Source organism: Oncorhynchus keta, chromosome 14 (genome assembly GCF_023373465.1).
Source record: "Oncorhynchus keta strain PuntledgeMale-10-30-2019 chromosome 14, Oket_V2, whole genome shotgun sequence".
In the NCBI taxonomy this organism is placed as follows: Eukaryota; Metazoa; Chordata; class Actinopteri; order Salmoniformes; family Salmonidae; genus Oncorhynchus; species Oncorhynchus keta.
In genome coordinates, this window is record NC_068434.1 from 53,151,452 (window position 1) to 53,167,481 (window position 16,030).

The 16,030-nt window shown below is 41.3% G+C and overlaps 1 protein-coding gene across 2 annotated transcripts in view; it reads right to left on the bottom strand.

Moving 5' to 3' along the window:
* tent2 (terminal nucleotidyltransferase 2) overlaps window positions 1–16,030 on the bottom strand; it is a 37,158-nt gene continuing 21,128 nt past the window's right edge. For both annotated transcript variants that reach the window (XM_035786472.2, XM_035786470.2), the window contains exons 13-15: window positions 1,797–1,888; window positions 1,422–1,501; window positions 1–1,305 (exon numbers count right to left, since the gene is read on the bottom strand). In XM_035786472.2, coding sequence (XP_035642365.1) covers window positions 1,234–1,305; window positions 1,422–1,501; window positions 1,797–1,888 — 244 coding nt within the window. In that variant the 3' untranslated portion in view covers window positions 1–1,233. The remainder of the gene's footprint in view (window positions 1,306–1,421; window positions 1,502–1,796; window positions 1,889–16,030) is intronic.

Consider the following 16,030-nt stretch of genomic DNA (forward strand, 5'->3'; position numbering starts at 1 on the left):
TAAAGTGTTGGTCCCATGTTTTATAAGCTTAAATAAAAGATCACAGACATTTTCCATACACACAAAAACCATATTTGTCTCCATTTTTGTGCACAAAATTGTTTACATCCCTCTTAGTGAGCATTTCTCCTTTGCCAAGATAATCTATCCACCTGACAGGTGTGGCATATCAATAAAATGATTAAACAGCATGATCATTACATAGGTGCACCTTGTGCTGGGGACAATAAAAGGCCACTCTAAAATGTACAGTTTTGTCACACAACACAATGCCACAGATATCTCAAGTTTTGAGAGTGTGCAATTGGCATGCTGACAGCAAGAATGTCCACCAGCGCTGTTGCCAGAGAATGAAATGTTAATTTCTCTAACAAAAGCCGCCTCCGACACCCGTTTTAGAGAATTTGGCAGTACGTCCAACTGGCCTCACAACCGCAGACCCGTGTAACCACGCCAGCCCAGGACCTCCACATTCGGCTTCTTCAGCTGCGGGATCGTCTGAGACTAGCCACCAAGCCAGCTGATGAAATTCAGGATTATTTCTGTCTGTAATAAAGCCCTTTTGTGGGGAAAAACTAATTTTGATTGGCTGGGACTGACTCCCAAGTGGGTGGGCCCATGCCCTCCCAGGACCACCCATGGCTGCGCCCCTGCCAAGTCATGTGAAATCCATAGATTAGGGCCAAATGTATTTATTTATTTTGACTGATTTCCTTTAAATTAACTGTAACTCAATAAAATTGTTGAAATTGAGGCATGTTGCGTTTATATTTTTATTCAGTATGACTGAACAAAAACTCCCTGATCAAATTGGTATGTATTCTGGAGTTGAATTCCATTTATTTAGTGCGCGCAAGGGAACCCCCCCAAACCTCGTTACATGCCTGAAGTCTGAATACCAACTACTGAGAAGTGCGTAGGAAAAGCGTGCCTAAGAAAGAGATTTCTAAGTCTGAATCGGCCCCTATGCGAGACAGCAGCAATACTTCAGGTCACACACACTTTAGCAGCAATCTCATGTAATCCTCTTCAAATATCAGAGGTTATACTTTCTTTTATTTCTCCTCTGTGTCCGTAACATTGGCAGGTGAGTCAGGAGAACGTGAAGAGTCTGAATGTTAGGGCTTTGGCATGCTGAGGAGGGAGACGGAGACTGTACAACCCAGCAGAAAGGCCCAGGACAGACCAGGCAGATTTCCTCTGTACAGCTGAGTCACTCATAGTTCCTCCTCCTCATCTCTGAATGGTGTTTCTGATTGGGAGGATGCAGTTGAGATCCTTTCTCAGCTGGAGCATCTGCCACGACTAGAGAGAGTGAGAGGGGTGGGGTTAGATTTGGGATGCCCCAGGCTCTCTAAGAAAAATGGTGGATTTGCAATGTGGAAGGAAAACAACCACAGTGAAACGTTCCCTAAGTCTACCTCAGCGAACTGTGCTTTGATGGCATCAAACTTGACCTTCTCATGGACTGCCCTGGCTGTGTTGGTGCCATCAAATGGCTCTGAGAGAGCAACAATGGAGAGACAACATTTCAGTTGGGACAGATGCCACATTAAAACATTGACACTGATTTATCAAGACCCAAATGTATTGCACCAGCATGTATTGCACAATCATGTTTTGTAGCACAATTCTCTAGCCCCTAGGTATCAATATAAGAAGATTATCTAAAAGGGGAGACATTACATCATGGTAATAACGTTTTTTACACAGTCACTACACAACTGTGTGGGAGGCAGCTTGGTGTCAGTGTCATGGTTGGAAGTGATTGACTAGTCAGGTCTGGTCTGACTTACCTTCCACACAGATGAACTTGTCTCTCCACTCTAGACTATTTGACTTGGGCAGAGCCTTAGCCTCTCGCACCGAGATCACCTGTTTATCCCACCTGAAACAGAAGAGAGGGAGTGTGTTGTGAGCATGAGTAGACATCTGTGTGTGTGGGAGTTCTAAATGGCATGTTATGGTATTGTAGGCATAAACTTCAGAGCTCAGTCAGAGGTCCTCGGAGCGTCCAGCAACGCTGCCAAAAGGTTGAAGGTCAGTTTCCACCTGTTGCAGTCCCTCAGACAGCAACATGACACCAGAGAACGGGGGGAGTGGGAGGAGAGTACATACCAGCTGTGACAGCAGTAAATGACGATAGTCGCTGATCGAAACTCCATATTTGGTGAGTAACAAATGTAATTTGACATTATTAAGCTTGAAAAGCTGGTGAACGGCAGGTTGAATGGCTGCTTCCTGGGCTTAAAGGAGATTCACCATATCAGCGTCTACTGTAAGGCCAAATTCTGGTTCAGATGAGCACAAACTGTCATTATATGCAGATGTTGTGTTATTGTATGTAAGTGATCCAATAAATTAGATTCTGGCCTTGTTCAAATGTTTAACACTAGAACCGCCATAGGCCAACGGCCACTGACGTTTGATTTTGTAAGTAAAAGAAAAGGTGGCCCCCGAAAAAAGCAGTGCCCTGCTCCTTCCCTTACTTTTCCTAAATGTTTGTATTTTACATTGTGATTTCAAAATTCTGTCAAACAGAAAAGTATTTAGAGCCTTTTTACCATTTGTCCCACACCTATTCCCAACTTAACCCGTGCTAATGCGTCTCCCTCGCTCTCCTCACTGAATGAATGACAAATGGATGAATGGGCGATAATTGTGCATCTTACTTCACAATTGAATTTAAATTGGGCCTAACTGAATGATAAGCAGGATGAAGAGGTTGATTTAATTCAGAAAGACAATAGTGTAATGATGAAGTTGTGTAGTGCCTATTTTTCAGCAGCAAATATTTGACCGCGCCTTGCAGGTTGGTTGATTGACGTTTTACTTTGTAAAAAATAAGCCGTTACGGGAAAGTCCATATTCTGCAGATTCTATGACACTTACTTTTGTCAAATAGTGCAGCTGTTTCCATATTTCACTTTTTCCAAGGATATCAGTGCTCTCATTGCAGTCAGCACATGACCACTGGCTACTAAGCAAAAACTAGTAACATAATAAACTTAAAATATGCTATTCTGTCGTCAATGGATGAATAGGCGATAAAAACCAGATGGATTCTGATAATGGTGCATGTGACTTCAATGAAGTGAACGATGAGGATGATGAAGTGTAATAGTGTAATGATGATGAAGAATTGTCGGCGGTCTAGTTATTTTATTACGAAAGGCTGGAAATTGTATATAATTTCACCTTGGAGAGTCAAATCAGACACTGAATACAACCCACAATGTGTGTAGCGCACATTGGAAAGACGAACCAAACGAATGGACGCACTGACAGCATTGCAAATGCTGCAGAATTTATATGAGTTGGAGCCGGATGGAGGCTCGGATATTGAGCTTGACATTGCAGATGAAGAGTCTTCATCTGATTCCCAATGTTTACTTCGAGTCTCCGCCTCTGATGCCTAAGCCATGCCGCAGAAAAACAGAGCCAACAGATGGTAATTCCATCTACAGTGAGACAGGAGTCTTGGAGGGATAGCACGGTTTATGTGATGAGTGACGAGTTTGTGACATGTAGATGTTGCAAATATTGCAGATTGTACTGCCACTCATGCGCACAGAAAAGGAAATAGTACGTGAGACATGTCTATGGATGACATGGACATACGGCAGAAAGAGCATGGATGTGGAGTCATTTTGGTCTGATGGGTATGGGGTCGATTTAGTCCGAGAGACCATGCCACGCAACCGCTTCAGAGATTATGCGACACCTGCGGCAGGTGCACACAAAACAAGGCCCATGAAAACTGTGTGCAGAGCACAAAGGTGATTGTAATGTAAAAATGAAAGACTAATATTGATTTTGTTTTGGCAGATTCTATTTTTTATACCTTGTACAATAAAAACAATTTATAAAAAAATAACAGGTATTCTAAAATAGATGACTGTTCAACCTGTGTGACTAGGGTGAGTACGCTAGTTTTTTGCATTGTCTAGGGCTTTTTGTATGTCTAGGATTTTTGTAGGTCGAGATGATTTGTATGTCTATGGTGGCCTGATATGGTTCCCAATCAGAGGCAGCTGTTTATTGTTGTCTCTGATTGGGGATCATATTTAAGTAGCCATTTCCCTTTGGTGTTTGTGGGATCTTGTTCTACGTTTAGTTGCCTGTCTGCACTATTCATATTAGCTTCACGTTTCGTTAGTTTGTTCAGTGTTCATTATTTTAATAAATTAGAATGTAAGCATACCATGCTGCACCTTGGTCTCATTCGTATGACGAACGTGACACATACACACATGAAATCTAATATGCCTATTAGTGTCTTAAAATGAATTATATGAGGCTATGCATTTTTGCAGCCATTCATGGACAGTTTTGAATATTGATAATCATTAGGTTCGGTGATTTAGAGAAATGAATTGTTATAACAAGAACATTTTCAAACACCCAGCACTTGTGAAACATAGATCAGTGGTGTTCAACCCTCATGGAGAGCAAGCAGGATTTTCTTCCATCCCTCTTTTAAAGAGATAGTTCACCCAAATTAGAAAATGTTTGTGTTCTTAACTTTAAAGCAAGGCGACTGCGATCTATGATTTGGTTACCCAATGCCATCAACCATTAATATTAGTATTTCCTGTGCAGAGCCTTGGTGTAGCGGTAACACGCCCCGGGTAACACTACCCGTCGCATACAACTGTCCACATGAGAACAGGGTTCAATCCCTGCTCCCAACCTTCCCACGGTTTCTCCCATTTGCCTGTCTCCCCATTTCATTACTGTCGGAATAAACCACCTAAAACAAAAATGGCAAAAATAATATTAGCATACTTTAAATTTCATCTCTCATAAATCTCAAAAATAACAAAGTTCAAAGCATCCCGAATACACCTGACCCATGGATTTTTTTTGGAGAGAAAAAAATCCCCCCTGCTCATAGGCCTAAGCCATGTCAAAATGTGTCAAATCACAGGAAATTAGCTTTAAAACAGTAACATTTTCCTGGAGGACACTCAAGCCCCCCCTGCTAGAGGATGTGCCAATGAAATTCACATAGCAAATCTCACTCGAAGCTTTCTTCAAAAGTTGGCAGCCCTGTATTTGGCTACTTCTCTTCTCCAATTAACTAGCTAATTGTTTGGATTCAAATACCAGCCTAGTTAGATCTTCCTAGATCATCATCTCATGCAAATTCAATGCATCTCATCTACCATCTACTGGACCAAAGGCAGGACCACAATATTCAGAAATGGCAGCAATCTTCACAAGGACTCCTCAGAGGTTTTGCACAGATTAAAACAACCTTGTGTAAGGAGTTTAAGAATAGCCTCTTTCAATACGGGATCCTACAAACAAAATGCAGAAGGCGAGGACGATGAGGTGGTAACCTCCAACCTGCCAGTTACTGACTCTGTGGCTCAACACAAAACTGCCTTGGCTTCCATACTGGATGAAGTTTCTCCTTTGAAAACCCGCCTGGTGTCTCCCTCCAAATATTCTCCCTGGTACACTGAGGAGCTACGCTGTCTCAAAGCAACTGTCTGTCATCTAGAATGATGTATGCGATGTATGCGCAACATCAGAAAAAGACTACAAACAGGCCAGACATCCAGACAGACCAGGCAGCTCAGACATCTTACTACTCCCAACTGATCAGCAATGGCAGTGGTAACTTCCGGGTGCTGTTCTCTACTGTAATCAAGCTCCCCCAACCTGTAAACATCACTGCTACCTCAGCCTCCCCAAAACGGTGCAATAAACACCTTTGCTTCTTCCCAAGCAAAATTGAAAAGATCAATAATACCACCCTATCATCTCCAGCTCTTGTAGTTGATCTACCCAGTCCTATGATCGCTGAGTCAAGGTTCTCCACCTTCACCACAGTCACTGCAGCTGATGTAACCAAGCTGGTTAGGACACCACTTTCCCACTTGACCCTATCCTCACCTCCTTTCTGAAGACCTGCTTACATGCTCTGGAACCTTTCTTCACAGAAATCATCAACATTTCCCTTACCAATGGATATGTCCCATCTCAGCTCAAACTCACAGCAGTCACACCAGTACTTAAAAAGCCTGGATCTGACCTTGACAACTTCCAGAACTACAGGCCTATCTCCAACCTGCCCTTCCTGAGTAAGCTACTCAAACGTGCTGTGTCTAGTCAATTCAAAACACCATATGGCCACTCACAACCTACTCAAGCCCTTCCAGTCGGTTTCAGAGCTAGACACAGCACAGACAGTGCCTTGGTAAGGGTCACCAATGAGCTCCTGATGAATGCTGACTCTGGGGCTGCCAGCATCCTCCTATTGCTGGACCTCAGTGCAGCATTTGACACTGTCAGCCAGGCCATTCTGCTGGACAGCATGGAGAAGCTCCTGGGCCTGTCAGACACTGATAACTCCATGTCTGTAGCCCTCGGCCCTAGTAGGTCAGACACAGTGGTGGTCCATCAGGGGTCCCTCAAGGCTCGGTCATAGGGCCACTACTGTTTTGTATCTACACGCTGCCACAGGGAAATATCTTGAGGAAACACGGACTGGGCTTTCACTTTTATGCTGATGACACACAGCAAAAATACAGAGGTCGCATTCCCACCATCATTAAATGACAATTTCCCCGCTGCTCTATTTGAATACGTATGTACATTAATATGTTAAACATACAGTATCATATGCATTATAAAAGTTTCGAATTATATCACTACACACAAATACAAGTGTTTCTGCATCTCACCAGTAGAAACAGGCCAGCTACATTAGCTGGATGTAAGCAAACCACAATATCCAAAATTCATAGCAATTTCAGGACATGGAGAACCTCCTCGTGGAGGTGTATCCAACTGATGTGAGAAATATCAAAATGCCTGTGCTTGCATCCAGAACTTTCAGCCAGAGGATTTCAAAACGTAACTGATGGAGTTGCCATGTCATCGAATGTTGAAAAGTGATGCTAGTCCATCGATTTTCCCCTTCACTTCAAAGAGGAAGGCATCCGATCAGCCAAAATCAGCGTAGCAGAAAAGTAGTCACGTTACCTAGCTAACTACATGTCTTTATCAAAACCAGAATCTAGCTAGCTTTCATAATACGCTGGCTAGACATTCCAAAACATATCAATGTAATTAGCCAGCTGCTATCTGGCGATGTGATTATTAACTTTGCAAGCTAACGTTAGCTTCTTTAGGTTACGTTAGCTAGCTAACTAACTACCGCAGAGGCTAACGTGACTAATGTTGTGTGTTCTATTTAGAGTCCAATCCCATCAACATCAAGCGCAGCACCAGGAACTAGTGTAAGTCACCTTCTAAAATCGACAAAATCTTTCCATGATGAGTAAATAAATATACTGGTAGTAGGCATAAACATGGTCTGTCTTGTCATAGTTGGTGTGTTTACAAGTAGGCTACAACTTCTACTGTAGGTATCTGTATTATGGCGGCTTAGTTGATTGTTCATGCAAGGCTTGAAGTCTAAATTGGAAAAAATGTGATCTCAGTAAGGAGGGGATGGTTAGTATGCATGATCTATTGACATGAGGGGGGTGGGTGGATATAGTACCTTGATTGAGTGTGTATTGATGGGTACAAAGTAGTAAAATGTTGGCTTATCACTGACTACTGCGTGTCCTACAGACTAATCCTAATGTTGATGACGATGACCTTGACACAAGCTTTAGTAGTGCAGAGCCTGTAGACCCACTGGATGAAAGCTTTCAGCCTGGAAAAATCTCAAGCTCAACATCATCTGACTTTCAAACAAGCCAGGACAGCCAAAGGTATTTATGAAAGCACAATGACCTTGAAGAAAGCAAAATCACTATTACACTAAACTGTCTACAAGACAAGTGATCCTCAAACGTTTCACACCCTCGCAGTCAGTTCTTTGGCATGGAGAGGGGTTGTTAGCATACTCTTTTAGCCTATTCACTATTGTTGGCAGTGTTCGTCTACTCAACAGCACAACTAGGTGCTCATACACAAAAATACACAACTAAATGGTCTACAAGTCAAGACCCCCTCAAACTTTTCACATCTTTTCTAATAGCCCATCTCAAAGCCCCATTATTGACTGAGTAAACAACAAACACATACCAGTCTATTGTACCCTTTTTTGTTTACAGATGAACATGGTTTATTGTATGGTTACACATCTTCATGATCAGTCTTCATGTATTTCCAGGAATGTTGGAAGTACATACAGTACATACAGTACAAATCTTCTGAAAGAGGTCAAAGCAGTGGGTGGTGAAGAACATCGCCACAGCGCCAACGCCTGCTCAACCTGCTGCCATTATCCAACACAAGAGTTTCGCCAGCTAAAGAACATTTTGTAACCTGCCTGGAACATTCAAACGACACAACATCCATATTCCGTTTGACTGATGTTGTAGTATAATATAGAATACTTAGTATGCTCACAACTGTGGTATACACAGAGTGTATAAAACATTAAGGACACCTGCTCTTTCCCATGACATAGACTGACCAGGTGAAAGCTATAATCCCTTATTGAGGTCACTTGTTAAATTAACTTCAAATCAGTGTAGATGAAAGGGAGGAGTCAGGTTAAAGAAGTATTTTTAAGCCTCGAGACAATTGAGACATGGATTGTGTATGTGTGCCATTCTGAGACTATGGCAAGACAAAATATTTAAAGTGCCTTTGAATGGGGTATGGTAGGTAGTTTTTGCTGGTTTTTTTATGCTCAACAGTTTGTTCTTGATACAGTGTGTATCAAGAACGGTCCATCACCCAAAGCACATCCAGCCAACTTGACACAACTGTGGGAAGCGTAGGGCCCCACAGTGGAGGCGTCATAAAACCTAGCGGTCAAACAGGGAAATGGTTCTAATCGTTTTTCAACCATCCATAGGGAATTTTAGAAACACTTCAAATAAAGTTTTTTTTGTGTATGCTTACCCTGATAGAAGTCACCTTGTCCTAGAGAGATTTACACGGTTATCAAAACATCATAGAAGGGTAAGCCTACACAAAACACAGCCCTTATTTTAAGTGTTTCTAAAATCCCCTATGGGAAAACTACTAGGACCATTTCGTTGTTTGACCGCTAGGTTTAATGGGTCACACTGTGGTATTCTATTGGAGTCAACATGGGCCAGCATCCCTGTGGAATGCTTTTGACACCTTGTAGAATCCATTTCCAGCTGCATCAGAAAGCAATAAAGTGTTGACTTCAACTTCTGGATCAATTCATTGTGATATTCATGAAACGTGTTTGGATAAATTAGCTTCAATCTTACTGCTAAAACAAATGATGCAGGGAGTTGGTGGATCATTTCAACTTACATTTGTTGGCAAGTAAACATGCTTCAATAAAACAATAGATTAGTCTGTCTAACCACGAGTAAAGTCACACCGTATTTAAAAAAAAATATGACAACTGTGATGGAAAGCGGAAGTTTCAGTACAATTTTATAAATGCCTACAGATAATTTGTTAATTTGACATGGTGGGATCTTTTTTGTCTATAAAATGTATTATGAGAGAAATAGCAGTGGAAAAGCCTTTATGTGCAAATACTAATATAATAACCATCACCATCAAAGCTAACTTGGAGTCCATGCAGTTTATTCGGCTACAGATGACATGAGTTATGATGAACTTCACAGTGTTGAAAGTGCACACTATGTGCTTGATGCTCCTTTCAAATAAATATCAAGGGTCTTATTCTGGTGACATGATGATCGATGCTTGACTGCCATTTGGCAAATATTCTCGCTCTTATCCATAATAATATCATAACGTAGACTAACCTACCTGCACTGTATCTGCGAGCTGTTGGCTATAGCGAATGTCCCAAGACCAGTGTAGGCACATTTGCTATATTTTTGAGACAAAACATATAAATCTAATCTGTAGAGTTGAAAATGCGATGGAAACACATTGAACTTCAGATTTTTATTCAGTACATGCAAACTTAGCAGAAAATTGTATTTTGTGTGCACTACGATATCATGCACTGATTTTTCTCGGCAACAAGTCAGTTTGGTAGAGACACACTACTGGAGGGAAAAACTTTCTTTATGCAGATTTTTTGAGATTTGCTTGAAAATCTGTCGCCAATTGGATGGAAACGTAGGTAATATAGCAAATAAGTAGACATGGCTTGTATTCAAGACAAAGTTTATTTGCTCAGGAGACCGAGGTGAGTTTACACAGCAGTATCCAGGAATAGTTACTGTATAGAAATGTATGACATAAACAGTGCCTTCAGAAAGTATTCACACAACTTGACTTTTTCCACATTATGTTGTGTTACAGCCTGAATTTGTCGTCACTGGCCTACACACAATACCCCATAATGTTAAAGTGGAAAAATGTAATTTACAAATTATTTACAAATGAGCTGAAAAGTCTTGAGTCAATAAGTATTCAACCCCTTTGTTATGGCAAGCCTAGATAAGTTCAGGAGTATGCTTAACAAGTCACATAATAAGTTGCATAGACTCACTCTGTGTGCAATAATAGTGTTCAACATGATTTTTGAATAGCTACCTCATCTCTGTACCCCACACAGTCAAGCAGTGAATATCAAACACGGATTCAAACACAAAAACCAGCAAAGTAGTCCAATGCCTCGCAAAGAAGGGCACCTAGAGTAAAAATAAAAAAGCAGACATTGGATATCCCTTTGAGCATGGTGAAGTTATTATTTACACTTTGAAAGGTGTATCAATACACCCAGTCACTACAAAGATACAGGCGTCCTTCCAAACTCAGTTGCCTGAGAGGAAGGAAACCGCTTCAGGATTTCACCTTCAGGCCCAATAGTGACTTTAAACAGTTACAGAGTGTAATGGCTGTGATTGGAGACAACTGAGCATAGATCAACAACTTTGTAGTTACTCCACAATACTAACCTAATTGACAGAGTGAAAATAAGGAAACTTGTACAGAATAAATGGATGGATCCTGTTTGCAACAAAGTACTAAAGTAATACCGCAATTTACTTTTTGTCCTGAATACAAAGTGTTGTGTTGAGGGAAAATGCTATACAACAGCCTCCCGAGTGGCACAGTGGTCTAAGGTGTCACGACATACCCAGGTTCGATCCCAGGCTGTGTCAGAGCCAGGTGTGACTAGGAGACCCATGAGGCGGCGCTCAATTGGCCTAGCGTCATCCAGGTTAGGGCCCAGAGTTTGGCTGGCCGGGATATCCTTGTCCCATTGCGCTCTAGCGACTCCTTGTGGCAGGCCGGACGCCTGCAAGCTGACTTCAGTCACCAGCTGTACCGTGTTTCCTCTGACACATTGGTGCGGCTGGCTTCCGGATTAAGAGAGCAGCGTGTCAAGAAACAGAGCAGCTTGGCAGTTGGATCAATGGCTCTCGACCTTCGTCTCTCCCGAGTCCATAGCGGAGTTGAAGCGATGGGACAAGACTAACTTCCAATTGGATATCACAAAATTGGGACGAAAAAAGGGGTAAAAGTTCAAATATATAAAACAATGTTTTATATCCAATACAACACATTACTGAGTACCACTCTCCATATTTTCAAGCATAGTTGTGGCTGCATCATGTTATGGGTATGCTTGTAATTGTTAAGGATAAAAAAAAGAAACAGAATGGCGCTAAACACAGGCAAAATCCTAGAGGAAAACCTGGTTTAGCCTGCTTTCTACATGACAATGGGAGATTAATTCAACTTTCAGCAGGACAATAACCTAAAACACAAGGCAAAATCTACACTGGAGTTGGTTACCAAAAGACAGTGAATGTTCCTGAGTACAGTTTTCACTTAAATCTACTTGAACATCTATGGCAAGACCTGAAAATGGTTGTCTAGCAATGATCAACAACCAATTTGACCGAGCTTGAAGAAATTTGAAAAGAATAATGGGCAAAGTGGAAAGCTCTGAGACTTATCCAGACAGACTCACAACTGTAATAGCCGCTCAAGGTGCTTCTACAAAGTATTGACTCAGGGGTGTGAATACTTATACTACATATACCATAGTATGTGGAAACCCCTTTAAATTAGTGGATTCTGCAATTTCAGCCACACCTTTGCCGACAGGAGTATAAAATCGAGCACACCTTTCACATCTCCTCTTGCGAGTCATCAACTTCTTAGTCGCCAAGCAGTATTGTCTGTGAAAGAAAGACGAAAACGCTATTAGATATTCATGGGCAATTGTTGTGTAATGTCTGTATTCCTACTGTAGCAGCATGGTGTAGAATATGAGACAACCCAGACACAGGTTAGCTAGCTCGCTACAAACCACAGGTATAGTTACTCCAAGACTAATATGAGTCATAAAGACTCAAAGTCATTATATGAAACACCAACACATTTCTCCAGTGTTGCTCTAATGAGGCACTGAGGCTAGCTAGGCTAGTTAGCTAACTAGCTATACAATGTTAGACTACAGTACATTTTAAATGTAGCAAACAAAGCTAACTCGCTAAACTAGCAAGCCATGTTATGGCTGAATCGATCACCAAATTGTACTGTACAACACTTCCTTGTGTAAAAAGAGGTTATATTGCTAGCTAGCTAACGACAGCAAAATAACTTACTTGTTTTTAATTTGCCCGACTGAGTCCTGGTTCAGCTGGTCTAGGAAGCAGTCACAGCTAGCTGGTCTTGCAATTATTTTTCTTGACGTTTCAACTCCTCTTCAGTGTGTTCCGGCTCAAATAAAATAGGGCTGTATGTTCCCATGTCAATTTTTTAAAATTAAAACGTGTTGTCGTCGTCCAGCTCTTCTTGGAAAGAGGAATCATCAGTAGCAGCCATTATAGCAAATTATTTTGTAATCTCGGATAGAAAATGCACGGTAACATAGCTCCAGTGAACCTATAAACTAGTACCGCACCCCTTTTTTGAAAAGCCTGCCTTTGAGGGTGGGAACAAGGAAGTAGGGCTCCTGTCAGGCTGTACTCTTGACAAAACCAGGGAAAATGAGTAAACCTAAATATCCTGCAATGTCTCGATTGAACAAGAACAAACACGCTGTTAGCGTGATCGTGCAAACCGTTGAAACACAAAGGCCACAATAATTGCTGTAAAACATGACTCCATTCATTTAGGTTTAAGAGGGTGTGAACGATGCTGAATGGCTGTAGACAAGGAGCTCTCCAATAGGTGCACCAAAACATTCAAAAGGCAATTTTCTCAAAAGTGAGGTTACAAGTTTATCAACTTTAAAAGCAGAATTACTTTTATCCAATGTAAAAAACACCATTTCAACTTTTGCTACATAAGACCTGGTTCACAGCTACAAAGCTATACACAACTCTGGACGCAAAAATCTGTCTGATCTTATCCTGCCTCCTGCCCCAAACGCATCCTTCGCTCCTGCAGCACCATCTCCCTTCAGCAGCCCCACAGCGGACTAAAAACTATGGGTGACAGGGCTTTCAGTTGTGTGGATACTCATTATAATCACGGTCAGGACAGCTCAGCTAAAGACGGAGTTTTTCTGAAAAGCTTTCAAGGACCTACATTATACAGTTAAAATATATATATATATATATATATATTTTAACCTTTTTTTAACTAGGCAAGTCAGTTAAGAACAAATTCTTATTTTCAATGATGGCCTACGAACAGGGGCAGAACGACAGATTTGTACCTTGTCAGCTCGGGGATTCGAACTTGCAACCTTTCGGTTACCACTAGTCTACCCTGCCGCACAGTTGAAGTCGTAAGTTTACATACACCTTAGCCAAATACATTTAAACTCAGTTTTTCACAATTCCTGACATTTAATCCTAGTAAAAATGCCCTGTTTTAGGTCAGTTAGGATCACCACTTTATTTTAAGAATGTGAAATGTCAGAATAATAGTAGAGAGATTGATTTATTTCAGCTTTTATTTATTTCATCACATTCCCAGTGGGTCAGAAGTTTACATACACTCAATTAGTATTTGATAGCATTGCCTTTGAGTTGTTTAACTTGAGTCAAACGTTTCAGGTAGCATTCCACAAGCTTCCCACAATAAGTTGGGTGAATTTTGGTATATTCCTCCTGACAGAGCTGGTGTAACTGAGTCAAGGTTTGTTGGTCTCCTTGCTCGCGCACGCTTTTTTAATTCTGCCCACAAGTTTTCTATGGGATTGAGGTCAGGACTTTGTGATTGCCACTCCAATACCTTGACTCTGTTGTCTTTAAACTGTTTTGCCACAACTTCGGAAGTATGCTTGGGGACATTGTCTATTTGGAAGACCCATTTGCGACCAAGCTTTAACTTCCTGACTGATGTCTTGAGATGTTGCCTCAATATATCCACATAATTTTCTTGCCTCGTGATGCCATCTATTTTGTGAAGTGCACCAGTCCCTCCTGCAGCAAAGCACCCCCACAACATGACGCTGCCATCATCAGACCAGAGGACATTTCTCCAAAAAGTACAATCTTTGTCCCCATGTGCAGTTGCAAACATTAGTCTGGCTTTTTTTAAATGGCAGTTTTGGAGCTGTGGTTTCTTCCTTGCTGAGCTGCCTTTCAGGTTATGTCGATATAGGACTTGATTTACTGTGGATATAGATACTTTTGTACCTGTTTCCTCCAGCATCTTCACAAGCTCCTTTGTTGTTGTTCTGGGATTCTGGCACTTTTTGCACCAAGTACGTTCATCTCTAGGAGACACAATGAGTCTCCTTCCTGAGCGGTATGACGGCTGCGTGGTCCCATAGTGTTTATACTTGCATACTATTGTTTGTTCAGACGAACGTGGTACCTTCAGGCATTTGGAAATTGCTCCCAAGGATGAAACAGACTTGTGGTGGTCTACAATGTTTTTTCTGAGGTCTTTTGATTTTCCCATGATGTCAAGCAAAGAGGCACTGAGTTTGAAGGTAGGCCTTGAAATACATCCACAGGTACACCTCCAATTGACTCATTTTTTAGAATTTCCCAAGCTGTTTAAAAAGGCACAGTCAAATTAGTGTATGGAAAATTCTGACCCACTGGAATTGTGATACAGTGAATTATACGTTAAATAATCTGTCTGTAAACAATTGTTGGAAAAATTACTTCTGTCATGCACAAACACAAAGTAGATGTTCTAACCGACTTGCCAAAACTATAGTTTGTTAACAAGACATTTGAGGAGTGGTTGAAAAACAAATTTGAATGACTCCAACCACAGTGTATGTAAACTTCTGACTTCAACTGTATATACAAAAGTTCGTGGACACCCCTTCAACTTAGTGGATTTGGCTATTTTAGTCACACCTGACAGGTGTTTAAAACCGAGCACACAGCCATGCAATCTCCATAGACGAACATTGTCAGTGGGATGGCCTTACTGAAGAGCTCAGTTACTTTCAGCGTGGCACCGTCATAAACTAACAGAATGGGACCCCAAAGTGCCGAAGCATGTAAAAATTGTCTATCCCCGGTTGCAACACTCACTACCGAGTTCCAAACTGCCTCTTGAAGTGCCTGACCTCACTAATGCACTTGTGGCTGAAGTGAAACAAGTCCAGCAGGAATGTTCCGACATCTAGCAGAAAGCCTTCCCAGAGGACTGGAGGCTGTTATTGCATCAAAATGGGGGACCAACTCCATATTAATGCCCATGATTTTGGAATGAGATGTTCGACGAGCAGGTGTCCACACACTTTAGTCATGTAGTGTATGTTTATTCTGTTCTACTGTCCACCGGATCTGACAACACCTGTAAATGGCTTTGATTGTTGTCTGCTTACAATGTTCTGTGTTTTGGATTGTTTTTATTATCAATTAATACATTTTCTTAAGTGCGATGGATGTGAGAAAAGCGCTTAACAAATTAATTGAATTATCATTACTATTATTAACTAGCTGTCAGTAAGTTATTCTAAAATTCCAAATAACTTAATAGCCAGTAACTTACTTGCAAATAGCTGCCAATAACTTACTGTACTTTCACTGAACTTTAATGATTACAAGATAGCTTAACATTAGTTTACAACTACTAAGCATTATTTGTGGTGAGCACACCAGGGACATCCTCAGCCACGCTCAAGGTCCTAAACGATATCATAACCGCCATCGGTTAGGTGTCTGGTTAGACTGTAAACTCTCCTTCCAGATTCACATCAAACATCTCCAAT